This window comes from Nomascus leucogenys, chromosome 13 (assembly GCF_006542625.1).
Source record: "Nomascus leucogenys isolate Asia chromosome 13, Asia_NLE_v1, whole genome shotgun sequence".
Lineage (NCBI taxonomy): Eukaryota > Metazoa > Chordata > Mammalia > Primates > Hylobatidae > Nomascus > Nomascus leucogenys.
The window spans coordinates 97,683,273-97,696,919 of NC_044393.1; the positions used below are offsets into that span (position 1 = coordinate 97,683,273).

Below are 13,647 nucleotides of genomic sequence, written 5' to 3' on the forward strand. Positions count from 1 at the left end.
TCTTTACAAAAAATACTTTGAGAGGCCAAGGCGGGCAGATCACTTGAGACCAGGAGTTCAAGACCAGCCTGGCCAACATAGTGAAACCCTGTCTGTACTAAAAATACAAAAATTAGCTGGGCGTGGTGGCAGGCGCCTGTAATCCCAGCTACTCTGGAGGCTAAGGCACAAGAATTGCTTGAACCCAGAAGGTGGAGGTTGCAGTGATCAGAGATCATGCCATTGCATTCCAACCTGGGCAAAAGAGTGAAAATCTGTCTCAAAAAAAATTTTTTTTAACTTCTCAGTTTTAACTTCAAATATGGTAAATATTGATAAACATGATCCATATAAAAAGCCCTCTGAGGTCCTCACTTAAGAATGTTAAGGTCTCTTTGAACTAAAAAGTATGAAATCTGATGATTCATGAAAGAGGAATAATATAACCTCACAGAGTCTTGCTCTGTCGCCCAGGCTGGAGTGCAGTGGCACAATTTCAGCTAGTTGCAGCCTCTGCCTCCCAGGTTCAAGCAATCCTCCTGCCTCAGCCCCCCCGGGTAGCTGGGACTACAGGTACGCACCACCATACCTAATTTTTGTATTTTTAGTAGAGATGGGGTTTCACCATGTTGGCCAGGCTGGTCTCAAACTCCTGGTCTCAAGTGATCTGCCCGCCTTGGCCTCCCAAAGTGCTGGGATTATAGGTGTGAGCCACCACGCCTGGCCTATTTCAATGTTTTAAATAAAACACTTGTGCTATGCTTGACCCTCAGGCACTGGACAAAAGTGAGTATATCCTATTTGGTCTCAGAAGTGAAACAGAGAGGGCATGAGACAGAAAAGCAAAGCAGGGGTCATGAGATTCAAAACAGTAGAGGAGAAGTAAGGGATGAGAGGGGCACGAGAGCTATAACGGACTGCACTAGGAGGGGTAAAGACAGGAAAAGAAGTGGGGATGTCTGACTGGTCCCCCTGCAGGGCCTATGTGTGTAGTAAAAAATCCACCACACAGGCCAACAGCCTGCACTTGGGGCAGCTGCCTGAGCACCAGCCTTTGAGGGAAGAGGAAGGCAGGGTGGCCTGAGACAGGTCAGAGCAGAATCTATAACAAGGACATGTCTGTTACCAACACAGGGCTCTGTGTCATTGCTGCTTGTTAAATGCCCGTCCCCCAGCTATGACCATTAGAGGACGTATTCATCTTTAACCCACTGGACTGAGACAAGAAGACATCGCCTTCCATGAGGGCTGGCTCACTGGCCGTTCAAAGCAGTGGTAGAACGAGTGAGCTCCCAGTGTTCTTAAAGCTAGAGGGCGAGTTCCTGCACCCAGACACTCCTACCCCACCCCCCAAGGTCTGGATGACCGGGTGAAGGGCTGAGCTAATGGAGCACAGCGCTTGTCCACCCGCAGGAATTAGAACGCGGTCCTTACCATGGAGCATAAAACTCCAGCAGCACTGTGTCTTTGTCAGCCACAAAATTATCAAAGTTTGCATCACTTAGGACCAAAACACCATTTTCTTCCTTAACTTCCAAGTCGTCTTCTTCCTCATCATCTTCCTCCTCCTCCTCCTCCTCTTCATCCTCAATGGCATTTTCTCTGTTAGAAGAATCTAAGTGGAAAACACCCAGACTGGTTACAAAGCTGGTGGTGACTCTCCTTAAAACTTTCCTGGCTGGGCGCAGTGGCTCACACTTGTAATCCCAGCACTTTGGGAGGCTGAGGTCGGCGAATCGCGAGGTCAGGAGTTCAAGACCAGCCTGGCCAATATGGTGAAACCCAATCTCTACTAAAAATACAAAAATTAGCCGGGCATGGTGGCACGCGCCTGTAGTCCCAGCTACTCGAGAGGCTGAGGCAGAAGAATCGCTTGAGGCAGAGGTTACAGTGAGCAGAGATCGCGCCACTGCATTTCAACCTGGGTGACAGAGTGACATTCCATCTCAAAAAAAAAAAAAAAAAAAAAAAAAAACTTTCCTAAAACTCATACACTTCAGAACGTGTCAAGTCCGGGGTGGTCCCTGGGGGCCCACCACGTGACTGGCTAGTGACATCAGGCCTCCCTCATGCCAGCAATTCTCTTCTAAGTTTGCTACTTAAAATTTCATTCAGAGGGAGGTCATGGCTAAACAATATTTGAAAACCACAGTTCTAGAATATAAAGTCTCAATGTCCCAGCAGAAGTTGGAGGGCAGCACAGACTACCTTTCCAGAGTCGCGGCCCCCTGCCTTGCTCTGCAAACCCTGCCCTGAGCCCAGACAGCCTCCGCGTTGGCCACCTCCTCCCTACTTCCTTGTACCACCCTCTGCAGTCTTCCCGGACGTCGCTCCTGTAGCTTGGGCTCCCCTACCCACATCCCACACTCTGCGTTTCAGGGCACCGCATTTCGTGATCTCGCCCTAGCCTGTCTGTGTTCTAGGTTATTGCTCACTGATGTGCCTCCTCCTCCTCACCCTGTATGCTTTCCACAGGCAGGGCCTCAGTAACACCTCCCATCAACAAATTATCTGCCTGGCCCCAAAAGAGTACCAACAGGAGACAAGTACTCAGTCTTGACTTTTCACTGCAGAGGATGGAATACTAATTCCATTTCTGAAAGGGGGTGGCATTTTACCTCACACCCATAAAAAATAGCCCTTCAGGTTTTATAATCCTTGAGGAAAAGGCTCAAGTGTGAAGGGGAAGAGGGTGGGAAATCACATTTTACTTATAAAGGCACCCGAGTAATTTCCAGGATGACAAATACAGAAATTGATGGGGTCAACATGCATCAAAAATCACACCTTTGCTTGGAAGCTAAGTTTTCTTCCTAGAATGTGAGGAATTGTGTATATTTTATTTTCAAGGTTCAACTTATTTTAATTTTTTTTTGCCAAACCACAGATACAAAGAACATGGAATTGCCATTTTTATTAACCAGGTTCTCTAGCCACTGTCACACCAGTGAACAGAACTGGGCACAGCAAGCATGGTAATTTCATTAACGCTGAAGCCAGAAATGTTTCTGGGGCCAATTATTCTTTTCTGGAGATGTGTCCCAGGAGGTAAATGAACGCTGCTAGTTACTGTTTTGGACTGTGGGTGAGGTCAGGGTCTGAAAACCTGCCTTCGGGATCCCGGAACTCCTGGGGCTCACCAACTCTGATGATAGAACCCTGCGTGGACTCTATGGCTGCCTGGCCACAGAGGCAGCCTGCACCCACCCCACACGGCCGTGTCTGCCCTCTGCTCCTCCAGCCTACTCCTTGGGTCTGTGTGGGGCAGGCAGAAGGGGGCAGCTTTGTTCATCACTGTCAACATTTACCAATCTGCAAACTTTACAAAAAAGCCAACAAGAAAGCCCACCGGCACACTAGTCACCGGCACTCAGTCCTTTTCCTTTTAAGCATCCCATAGCTTTTCCTGACTTGCACATTCCTGTTCCAACTTAAGGAGGAGGGAGAAACGCTCTAAAATGCCAAAAGCAAACCCACCCATCTGAGATAAGCCTCCTGCCTGCCACCCCTCCCTCCACACCAGGAACTCCCTAGGCACTGTCAGAAGTTCATGGAGGGCAGAACACAGAGAAAGACAGCCTGGGCGCAGGCCCACCTCCCCTGGGGTCTCGGGACTGCATGTGTCTGACAGTATAGGCAGAGGCCAGGCTGACACCTCCCCGAGGAGCAGAGGGAAACCCAGTGTTCCCCAGGTTTTCTGGTCTTCCTTTTCAGATCATTCTAGACCCCCAAGACGGAGAAAAAGGAAAAGATCCTCTGCTCTGTGCTATTTAGAAAATCTTGCCCACTCTATTTACCTGTGTCTTTGAAAGAACCATGTGAGACTGAAATACACATCTTGCTCTGATGTCATTAAGTACTAAGCCCAAGTATTAGGTTCGTGCAAAAGTAACTGAGATTTTTGACATATTTTTTTTTTTAAATCCTAGGTGGCCCCTGGGGGAGACCGCCAGGGGCCCCGGCTGGCAGTTAAGTACTGCTTTTGGGCCATCCATATCCACTCTCACTACCTAGCTACTCTGCCTAGTAGGAGTCAGAGTTACTTACGAGCAGACAGGAAGATTGGAGGAAGGTCGGAAATAACGCACTGGGGAACTTAATCGACTCTTCCAGCTAGGAATCACAGCTAGGAGAGGAAGGGAAGCTCACTAATTGGTTTGGTGCACAGCATAAGACTGACGTTTGCAGTGAAGAGGCCTAAAACATGACCACATAGACAACTCCTTCACAGGGTGAATTTTACAACAAACAAAGATGTGTTCTTACCTACGGTCGGCCTCAAGTGGGCTCTCAACACTGTAATGTGACGGAGCTCTCATGATTAAGTGGGAGCTGACTAGTCACCATGGGACACAGCATTCCTAAGAGGCAACTTCTTTCTTGACCCTTTTGAAAAATGAATTTTGGCGAGACATGGTGGATCACGCCTGTAATCCCAGCACTTTGGGAGGCCAAGGAGGGTGGATCACCTGAGGTCAGGAGTTTGAGACCAGCCTGGCCAACATAGCAAAACCCCGTCTCTACTAAAAATACAAAAATTAGCTGTGCGTGGTGGTGCATGCCTGTAATCTTAGCTACTCAGGAGGCTGAGGCAGGAGAATTGCTTGAATCCAGCAGGCAGAGGATGCAGTGAGCCAAGATCACGCCATTACACCCCAGCCTGGGTGACAAAGCGAGACTAACAACAACAAAAAAGAATCCCGGCCAGGCGCAGTGGCTCACGCTTGTAATCCCAGCACTTTGGGAGGCCGAGGCGGGTGGATCACGAGGTCAGGAGATCGAGACCATGGTGAAACCCCGTCTCTACTAAAAATACAAAAAATTAGCCGGGCGTGGTGGCGGGCGCCTGTAGTCCCAGCTACTCGGGAGGCTGAGGCAAGAGAATGGCGTGAACCCGGGAGGCGGAGCTTGCAGTGAGCCGAGATCGCGCCACTGCACTCCAGCCTGGGTGACAGAGCGAGACTCCGTCTCAAAAAAAATAAAAAAAAAAAGAATCCCATTATCTTTTTAAAGAATAAACAAAATGACAGGACATTCCCTACGTAATTAAGGACTCTCATGGCCCCTACCTTTCCATTCCTCCCTAGCTCACAGACAAGCCCAGGATTGATTGCTCTGCAATTTGGGAAGCTGCTAGCTCTAGATTCCTATCTACCAGAAACCCACACATCCCTGCGAGCAAAACAGTCCACATTTTAGTGGGGCAACACTTTTCACTGGGCTTCATTTTTAAAGGTGGACATTCTAGGATAGAAAATACATCCAGGGCTGGGCGCGGTGGCTCACGCCCCTAATCCAAGTGCTCCTCTGGAAGGCTGAGACGGGCAGATCACGAGGTCAGGAATCAAGACCCTCCTGGCCAACATCGTGAAACCCTGTCTCTACTAAAATACAAAAAAAAGTTAGCCAGGCATGGTGGCGCACGCCTGTAATCCCAGCCACTCGGGAGGCTGAGGCAGGGGAATTGCTTGAACCTGGGAGGTGGAGGTTGCAGTAAGCCGAGATCACACCACTGCACTCTAGCCTAGCGACAGAGCAAGACTTTCATCAAAAAAATAAAGAAATAAAAGGCCGGGCATGATGGCTCATGCCTGTAACCCCAACACTTCGGGAGGCCAAGGCAAGCAGATCACCTGAGGTCGGGAGTTCGAGACCAGCCCGACCAACATGGAGAAACCCCACCTCTACTAAAAATACAAAATTAGCCGGGCGTGGTGACACATGCCTGTAATCCCAGCTACTCGAGAGATGACGCCATTGCACTCCAGCCTAAGCAACAAGAGTGAAACTCCATCTCAAAAAAAATATATAGATAGATAGATAGACACATACATATACATATGTATGTCCAGAGCCTTTCAGCACCTTCTGAAAAGATGCAACCTTCCTCAGCATGAGACAAATGAATTCCCACGTTCATCTCCACATTGCTCAGTCCACATGCTAAGGCCTCTCCTGAAATGTGGGACCCTCACACCTAAGCAGGTTACCACAATCCCTGTCCACTCCCACAGGGCACACCTGATGACACCACTGGGTCCCTGCCCAGACGCATGCAGCTCCTTTTAGGATGTCCTCACTCTCCATCCTCAGCTGATCACTCTCATCTCCCCCAGAAAAGTACCTGTAACAGCTGCATACACTCTACCATCCAGCCAATACTGAAGACTTTATATTAAACACAGAAACAAGAACTGTGTTATCAGCTAATGGTAACCATTATAGCTGATATTTCTTGTATGTACCAGGCACTGTGCTGGGCTCTTAAACACACTTCACCCCTTAAGGGAGATTACATGTTACATTATACGTTAACAGATGAGGAAACTGAGATGCAGGAACTTGGGTCACCTGTCTAAAGATCACAAAGCTACTTAGTGGAGGGTCCTGACCACTTAACTGCTATGCTGTATTGTCACATTAGATTTTCTTCCCAAAACGTCCAAAGTTTTTGGTGGAATCATTTAGATTTTCCACATTTTTATGGCTGCAAAAATAATTATGTCTCAGGAATGAAAACAGGATGACAGTTTAACAGTTCCTTAGCACGAAAAATCGGTGAATTTCCACTTACTTTTAAATCTAAACAAACCAATACCACATAAAAGCAGGCAACAAACAGGATCAGAATATTTTCCTTTCCTATTTTAGCAGGAAGGATGTGGAGAGCGCAGGCACCTTCTAATCTGAAACACGGAAAGCCCTGCAACCTGAGGCTTAAGCCATCAGAGCTTAGGGTGTATTTAGTAACCATGTTGGCGGGAAGGAGGGCATTTGGGTACCTAGACACCACTGTGCTGTCTACATCTAAAATGTAACGGAAGCAAAAAGAAAACAAAGCCTCGAGACTTGAAACACTTGAGGGGTGAGGTAGTACAGACTTGAAATAAATCTGTTGGACAAGTTATCAGTGAACCTATGACAGGTTTTGACAATGAAAGGCCGAGGGATGCCCTCAGGGATGAGAAAGGGTCAAGGTAAGTCCACACCGTGGCTCACGCCTGTAATCCCAAACATTGGCAGTTTAAGGACAGAGGATTGCTTGAGGCCAGCCTCGGCAACATAGTGAGACCCCATCTCTACCAAAAAAAAAAAAAAAATTAGCCAGGCTGGGCACAGTGGCTCACTCATGTAATCTCAGCACTTTGGGAGGCCAAGTCAGGCGGATCATGAGGTCAGGAGATCGAGACCATCCCGGTTAACACAGTGAAACCCCATCTCTACTAAAAAATACAAAAAATTAGCTGGGTGTGGTGGCATGTGCCTGTAGTCCCAGCTACTCGGGAGGTGGAGGAAGGAGAATCACTTGAACTCGGGAAGCAGAGGTTGTGGTGAGCTGAGATCGCGCCACTGCACTCCAGCCTGGAGGACAGAGCCAGAAAAAAAAATTAGCCAGGCGCGTTGGTAAGCACCTACAGTCCCAGCTCCTTGGGAGGCTGAGGCAGGAGGATCCCATGAGCCCAGGAGTTTGAGGCTTAAATAAGCCATTATCGCGACAGTGCACTCAAGCCTGGGCAACAGTGCGTGACCTTACCTCGAAAAAAAAAAAAAAAACGGAGCTAAAAGCCCCAGGAGGCCTGCCCTTGGCCATGATGACCTCTGGGATTCCTAGGTTCACCCCAGGAGCAACTGCTTCCCAGGGACTCTGCTGTGTTAAAGACCTCTGACCGGAAGGATAAACTTGCTGGTCCTAACAGCTCCTAAAGCCACTCTCCCAGGCCTCTCAAGAATCCCCCCAAAAACAGAATCACTGGATCAAAACCAAGACAGTGCTACGTGCTTTTCCGCTGTTCCAAAAAGCATCTCCCACCCACATTGGTCCTCAAACTTCATTGTGCCTCCCGAAGTTAATTCTATGCCTCAAAGGAGAACCGACTTAAAACGCAGATTCCGGGGCCCACCCCTGCATTCTGCTTCAGTGTATTTTGGGTATCTGTATTTAAATAAACACTATTTAAACAAACATGATTTGGGTAAAGTTCTCAAAACACAACTTGTAAGCAGTCCCGCTATCTGATTCCTTTCGGCAGGTGGTTTTCTCGTCGAGTGTGGGTTTTTACTTCCTTTTTTTTGGGGCAAAGACTCTTTGAATCAGCGACCCACACAGAAGTTACTCAATCTGTTTGAAAGAATATAAAGTTCACAATTTCCCTACACGCTAACATTATAAAAGAGTGTATATTTATATTGGAACAAACTCAGAAGGTTAAAAAAGCTAGTGATTAAAAGGGCAGAGAGGAAGAAGGTTAAGACCAGTACCTGGATGCCTTATTCTCTAGCAATAACAACATTCTCTTAATTAGTACTTCCTAATCTTCAGAGTTCTTATGTTTGCAGCTAGCTCACTTCGAAGAAAAATGCAGGAACCATGAAGTAGTTGTTACTATTCCTACTGGAGTGCGCGCTTCATGGGCAGGGACCACACTCACGATCTTTTCCTCCCAGAACCCTGTACAGGGACTGGCGCACAGTAAATGCTGAATAAATGCAGAAGGAATGGTATCTCTAGTTTCTCAAAGGTGCAAACCAAGCCATCCCTTTCTCCAGAATCTTTGGATTAATCATTTCCAAATCTACAGACCACACTTTGAAAAGGAATGCTGGCTGTTCCAAAGAACTCGCACTTGGTTCTTCACGCCCTCACGCCCCTTCTCTCCAGTGGCTCCCTCTCCCTTCCCACTGCCTGGGCGTGTTCGCCTGGAGTTAGCCTGGACCTCAGCAAAATCTGCAAATTAGGGCGAAGGACCCAGCTGCAAAAAAGGCGCTCTGCAGCCCTCTCCCAGCCTCGGGTGACAGGGGGCTTCCAGGGCGTCGGAGCCCAAGAGACCCCAGCCGCCTTCCTCTCCCGGGAACCCCAAATCGATCCTGCCCCCGCCCCCGCCCCCGCCCCTTCAACTCCGCCAAGTTTACCCCTGGCTCGGCGCCCGTCGCTAGTTCTGGAACTGACCGCGCGGAAGCCCGCCCGCCGGGGTCGCAGCGCCCAGGCCCCCGCACAGCTCTGCAGCCCCCGCAAGCACAGCCCGACCCGCGGCGCGCTTGCCGCTCACCTTCGTCCGGGCCCTCGGCACCCGCCACGGCCAGCAGCTGCGCCAGCCCCAGGAGCAGCAGGAGCAGGCAGGCTTTCCGGGGCCTCATGGTAGCGAGGGCGGAGCGCGGCCTCCTCGCGTCGGCGGCCGCTGACCGCACCGAGAACTCGGGGACTGGCCGACCGCCCGTCGCTCCTTAGCGACGCGTGAGAGCCGGAAAAACCCACGGGAAGTCGGCCCCGGCGATTAGCAGGGGGCGGAGGAAGCCGCGGGCCGGCCAATCCCAGAGTGACGCCGGCGCGGACCGCGTGCGCCTCACCCGCACCCAGTCTGCTCCACCGCCCTAGGCCCTCCCCAATCGTGCGCGCGGCCCTCGGCTGCGCGTTTAAAACTCCGAGCCCTAACGTGAGGTGCCCCCTTCTGATTGGCTGCGCCACGACCACCAATCAGCGGCTGCCACTCGGTTTGCCGGGAACGCACAGGCCAAGAGAGGGAGCGGGGAAGAACAAAGGCGGCGGGCCGCGCACGGGGAGGGTGGGACCTAGCTACGCCTCGGGGCGCTATTGGCAATCGGTGCCGGGGGCGGGGCAGGAGGGGCGGAGCCTGGGAAATGTGGAGCGGGGCGGGGCTCGGCTCAGCATCCTGAGGCCGAGCTTGGCAGTAAGAACACGTGTCGGTACCGGAGCGGTGGGGAGCAGCGGCGAGCAGGGCGGTCCTCGCAACCCGCCGGGGCTCTGGGAAGCTGGAGACCAACGCGGGCGGAGGAGCACGAGCCTGTCTGTTGCTAGAAAGAGGGGGGAACGGGGCTTCCAAGTCCGCTACATGTTCGTGGCCTTAATTTCTTTTTCTGCTCGAGCAAATAAAAGTTGCATTTCTCTCCGGAGTATTGAGCTAGAGAGCAGGGAAGAGCATGCAGTAAAGTGAATCCAGACTAGAATCTGGGGAAGCCTCTCTCCAAGGTTTCATCTCGGAGAAACAAGCCATCAGATTCTTGTCTAAACTTTTGCCTCGTCCTATTTAGTCCTTTAGTGATTTTATGCAAAAGGAAATACCAGATAGGCAATCTAGTGGTTTACATAGATCTGAATATAAGCTTGAGGTTTTCCCTCTTGACCACTTTGGAGAAGAAAACTGGGTTAAGATGACGATTTTTATATGTCAGAAAAGAAGCCTGTAATGTGCATTAAGTTTGAGACTTTTTTTTTTTAACACCTGGGAGTTTTAGAAGGCAAATAGGGAAAAGAAAAAAAATAGAAACTCAAGTTCAGGAGTATTTTCTCGTGTGTGCAGATTATTACGTGAGGAAGAAGAAAAGGGTAACTCACAGACCTTAGCAATTAAAAATACTTAATTTTTTTGTTGAATGCCTATTAATCTGATGGTTCCTGGTCAATTTTGTAGGGCAGAACATTATGCAACTAACTCTATAGTACACACTGATTTATTAGAGTGCTATGAATGTGGGCTACCAGACAGTTCAGTATCATGTTATTTTTTGAGACAAGAGTCTCGCTCTTGTCACCCAGGCTGGAGTGCAGTGGCTCCATCTCCGCTCACTGCAACCTCCGCCTCCTGGGTTCAAGTGATTCTACTGTCTCAGCCTCCTGGGTAGGTGGGACTACAGGCGCCCGCCACCATTCCCTGCTAATTTTTATATTTTTAATAGAGACAGGGTTTCACCACGTTGGCCTGGCTGGTCTCAAATTCCTGACTGACCTCAAGTGATCCACCCACCTCGGCCTCCCAAAGTGCTGGGATTACAGGTGTGAGCCACCGTGCCCAGCCTTAATATCATTTTAAAGATAGCCATGTTCTTCAAAAAGACAAGTCAGAGTTCTCATCTTTCTACTTGTTTCCTATGACTCTGTTAAATTGAGAGGAATGAGGATCCCATTTGCCCAGTGGTGGGAGAAACACAATTTCACTGGCCTTTTGTTGATACAAAGATAGGAAGAAGGCTCTTGAAGTGCTGTCTGTATATGTGTATAAACACACATATATCTTGTGAAATTAAAGTAACAATGTTCTTTTTGAAAGCATTTAGGGTATAGCTGTAGAAGTTCATTCAACAACACAGAACTATCAAGTTGGAAAGCTCCTTTATCCCTAAATTTTTCACTCAATTTTGTTATGGGTACAAACAGCACCGTGTTGAGGGTCAGAATGGAGAGAGATGAGAAATGATACTTTCATGAATATATCCAAGATCTCCACAATTGGTTGTTGTAAGTGTAGAGAGGCTGTCTGTCAAATCATAGGTATGAGGCTGGGCACAGTGGCTCACTCCTGTAATCCCAGCACTTTGGGAGACCAAGGCAGGCGGATCACCTGAGGTGGCGAGTTCCGCCTGGCCAACATGGTGAAATCTTGTCTCTACTAAAAATACAAAATTAGCTGAGCGTGGTGGTGCGTGCCTGTAATCCCAGCCACCTGGGAGGCTGAGGAGGCAGGAGAATCACTTGGAGGCAGGAGAATCACTTGAACACTGGAAGCGGAGGTTGCAGTGAGCTGGGATTGCACCACTGCACTCCAGCCTGGGTGACATAGTGAGACTCCATCTCAAAAAAAAAAAAAAAAAAAAGAATCATAGAAACAGACCGTAGTTTGGAAATTCATTCATGTAAATGAACTTCTCCCTGGCTTATCCCCAGAGCTGTGATTTAACACTATTATGCTGGGTTTACAGACCAATTTGAACATGCATTTTCCTCTGCTTCTGCACAGACTCCCTAGAGAAGTGATCACACCATTGCATTCAGCCTAGGTGACAAAGCGAGACCTTATTTCAAAAAAAAAAAAAAAAAAAAATCAAACATCAATCTTAACTATAAATTCAATCTCTTTAATAGATATGGGGCTATTCAGGTTATTTCTTCTTCAGTGAGTTTCAGTAGTTGGTGGGAATTTGTCCATTCATGTAAGTTGTCAAATTTATTGACATACAGTTTTTGGTGACATTTGCTATGGTCTGAATATATCTCCCAAAATTCGTATGTTGAAACTTAATTGCCAATGTGATAGTAATAAGAGATAGGGCTTTTAAGAGGTGATAAAGGCATGAGGGTAGAGCGTTATGGATGCAACTGGGGCCCTTATAAAGGGCTTGAGGGAATGGGTTCATTCTCATCAACCATGTGAGCACACAGTGTTCATCCCCCATGCCCTTCCATGTTCCGCCTTCTACCATGTGGAGATGTATTAATGACAAGAAGGACCTCACCAGACACTGAATGCCAGCACTTGGGCTTCCCAGTCTCGAGAACTGTAAGAAATAAATTTCTGTTCTTTGTAAATAACCCAGTCTATTTTGTTATAGGAGCAAGAATGTGCTAAGAGAATATTCTTTTCTCATGTTTTAAATCACTTTAGAGTCTGTAGTGAGGTCACCTCTCATTACTGATACCGATAATTTTTGTCTTCTCTCTTTTTTAATGGTGAGTCAGCTAATGGTTTATAAATTATATTGATCTTCTTTTGGCTTCACTGATTTTCCTTATTGTTTTCTATTTTCTATTTCATTGGTTTCAATTTTAATTTATATTATCTTTCTTCTGCTTACTTTAGGTCGTATTTACTCTTTTCTTGTAGTTTCTTTTTTTTTTTTTTTGAGACAGAGTCTCACTCTGTCGCCCAGGCTGGAGTGCAGTGGCGCCATCTCGGCTCACTGCAAGCTCCGCCTCCCGGGTTCACGCCATTCTCCTGCCTCAGCCTCTCCGAGTAGCTGGGACTACAGGCGCCCGCCACCACGCCCGGCTAATTTTTTGTATTTTTAGTAGAGACGGGGTTTCACCATGGTCTCGATCTCCTGACCTCGTGATCCGCCCGCCTCAGCCTCCCAAAGTGCTGGGATTACAAACGTGAGCCCCCGCGCCCGGCCTTTTCTTTGTAGTTTCTTAAAGTGAAAGCTGACATCATTGATTCGTGATCTTTCTTCTCCTTTAATATGGGCATTTTGTGTTATAAAGTTATTCCTAATTACTGCTTCAGACCTCAAATTAGGTGGGTGGAGATGGTGGCTATAGGGGAGTCTGTGTAAAGAATTAGAATGAGGAGAATTTGAAGAAAAGCAGGTTATTTGGCAAGCTGACATATAGTGAAAGAAGGTGCAGCACGGGATAATAAAGATGGAGAAAGAAGGAGCCAGGCGATAAATGGCTTTAGCTTGAGGGCAGTAAAGTATCAGTGAAGCAGGTGAGTGTGGCATGATAATATTTGCGTTTTATAACAATCACTCTGGGGGCCGTGTGAGAGCGGATGTGACTAGAGTCAGAAAGACCAAATAGAAGGTGGTCTCACACTAATCTTTTTTTTTTTTGAGACAGAGTCTCACTCTGTTATCTAGGCTGGAGTGCAGTGACACCGTGTTGGCTCATTGCAACCTCTGTTTCCTGGGTTCAAGCAATTCTCCTACCCTAGCCTCCCGAGTAGCTGGGATTACAGGTGCCCACCACCACACTCGGCTAATTTTTTTATATTTTTAGTAGAGACGGGGTTTCACCGTGTTGGCCAGGCTGGTCTCGAACTCCTGACCTCAGGTGATCCACCTGCCTCGGACTCCCAAAGTGCTGGGATTAGAGGCATGAGCCACCGTGCCTGGCCTGTTCTCACAGTAATCTTGATGACAGATGGTGGTTATAGTGGG

General features: G+C 48.2%; 1 protein-coding gene across 3 annotated transcripts in view; it reads right to left on the reverse strand.

Moving 5' to 3' along the window:
- PDIA4 (protein disulfide isomerase family A member 4) overlaps window positions 1-9,398 on the reverse strand; it is a 28,137-nt gene extending 18,739 nt beyond the window's left edge. For all 3 annotated transcript variants that reach the window (XM_030826054.1, XM_030826056.1, XM_030826055.1), the window contains exons 1-2: window positions 9,027-9,398; window positions 1,414-1,594 (exon numbers count right to left, since the gene is read on the reverse strand). In XM_030826054.1, the coding sequence (XP_030681914.1) occupies window positions 1,414-1,594; window positions 9,027-9,114 (269 nt within the window). In that variant the 5' untranslated portion in view covers window positions 9,115-9,398. The remainder of the gene's footprint in view (window positions 1-1,413; window positions 1,595-9,026) is intronic.
- Between the last annotated feature and the right edge of the window lie 4,249 nt (window positions 9,399-13,647).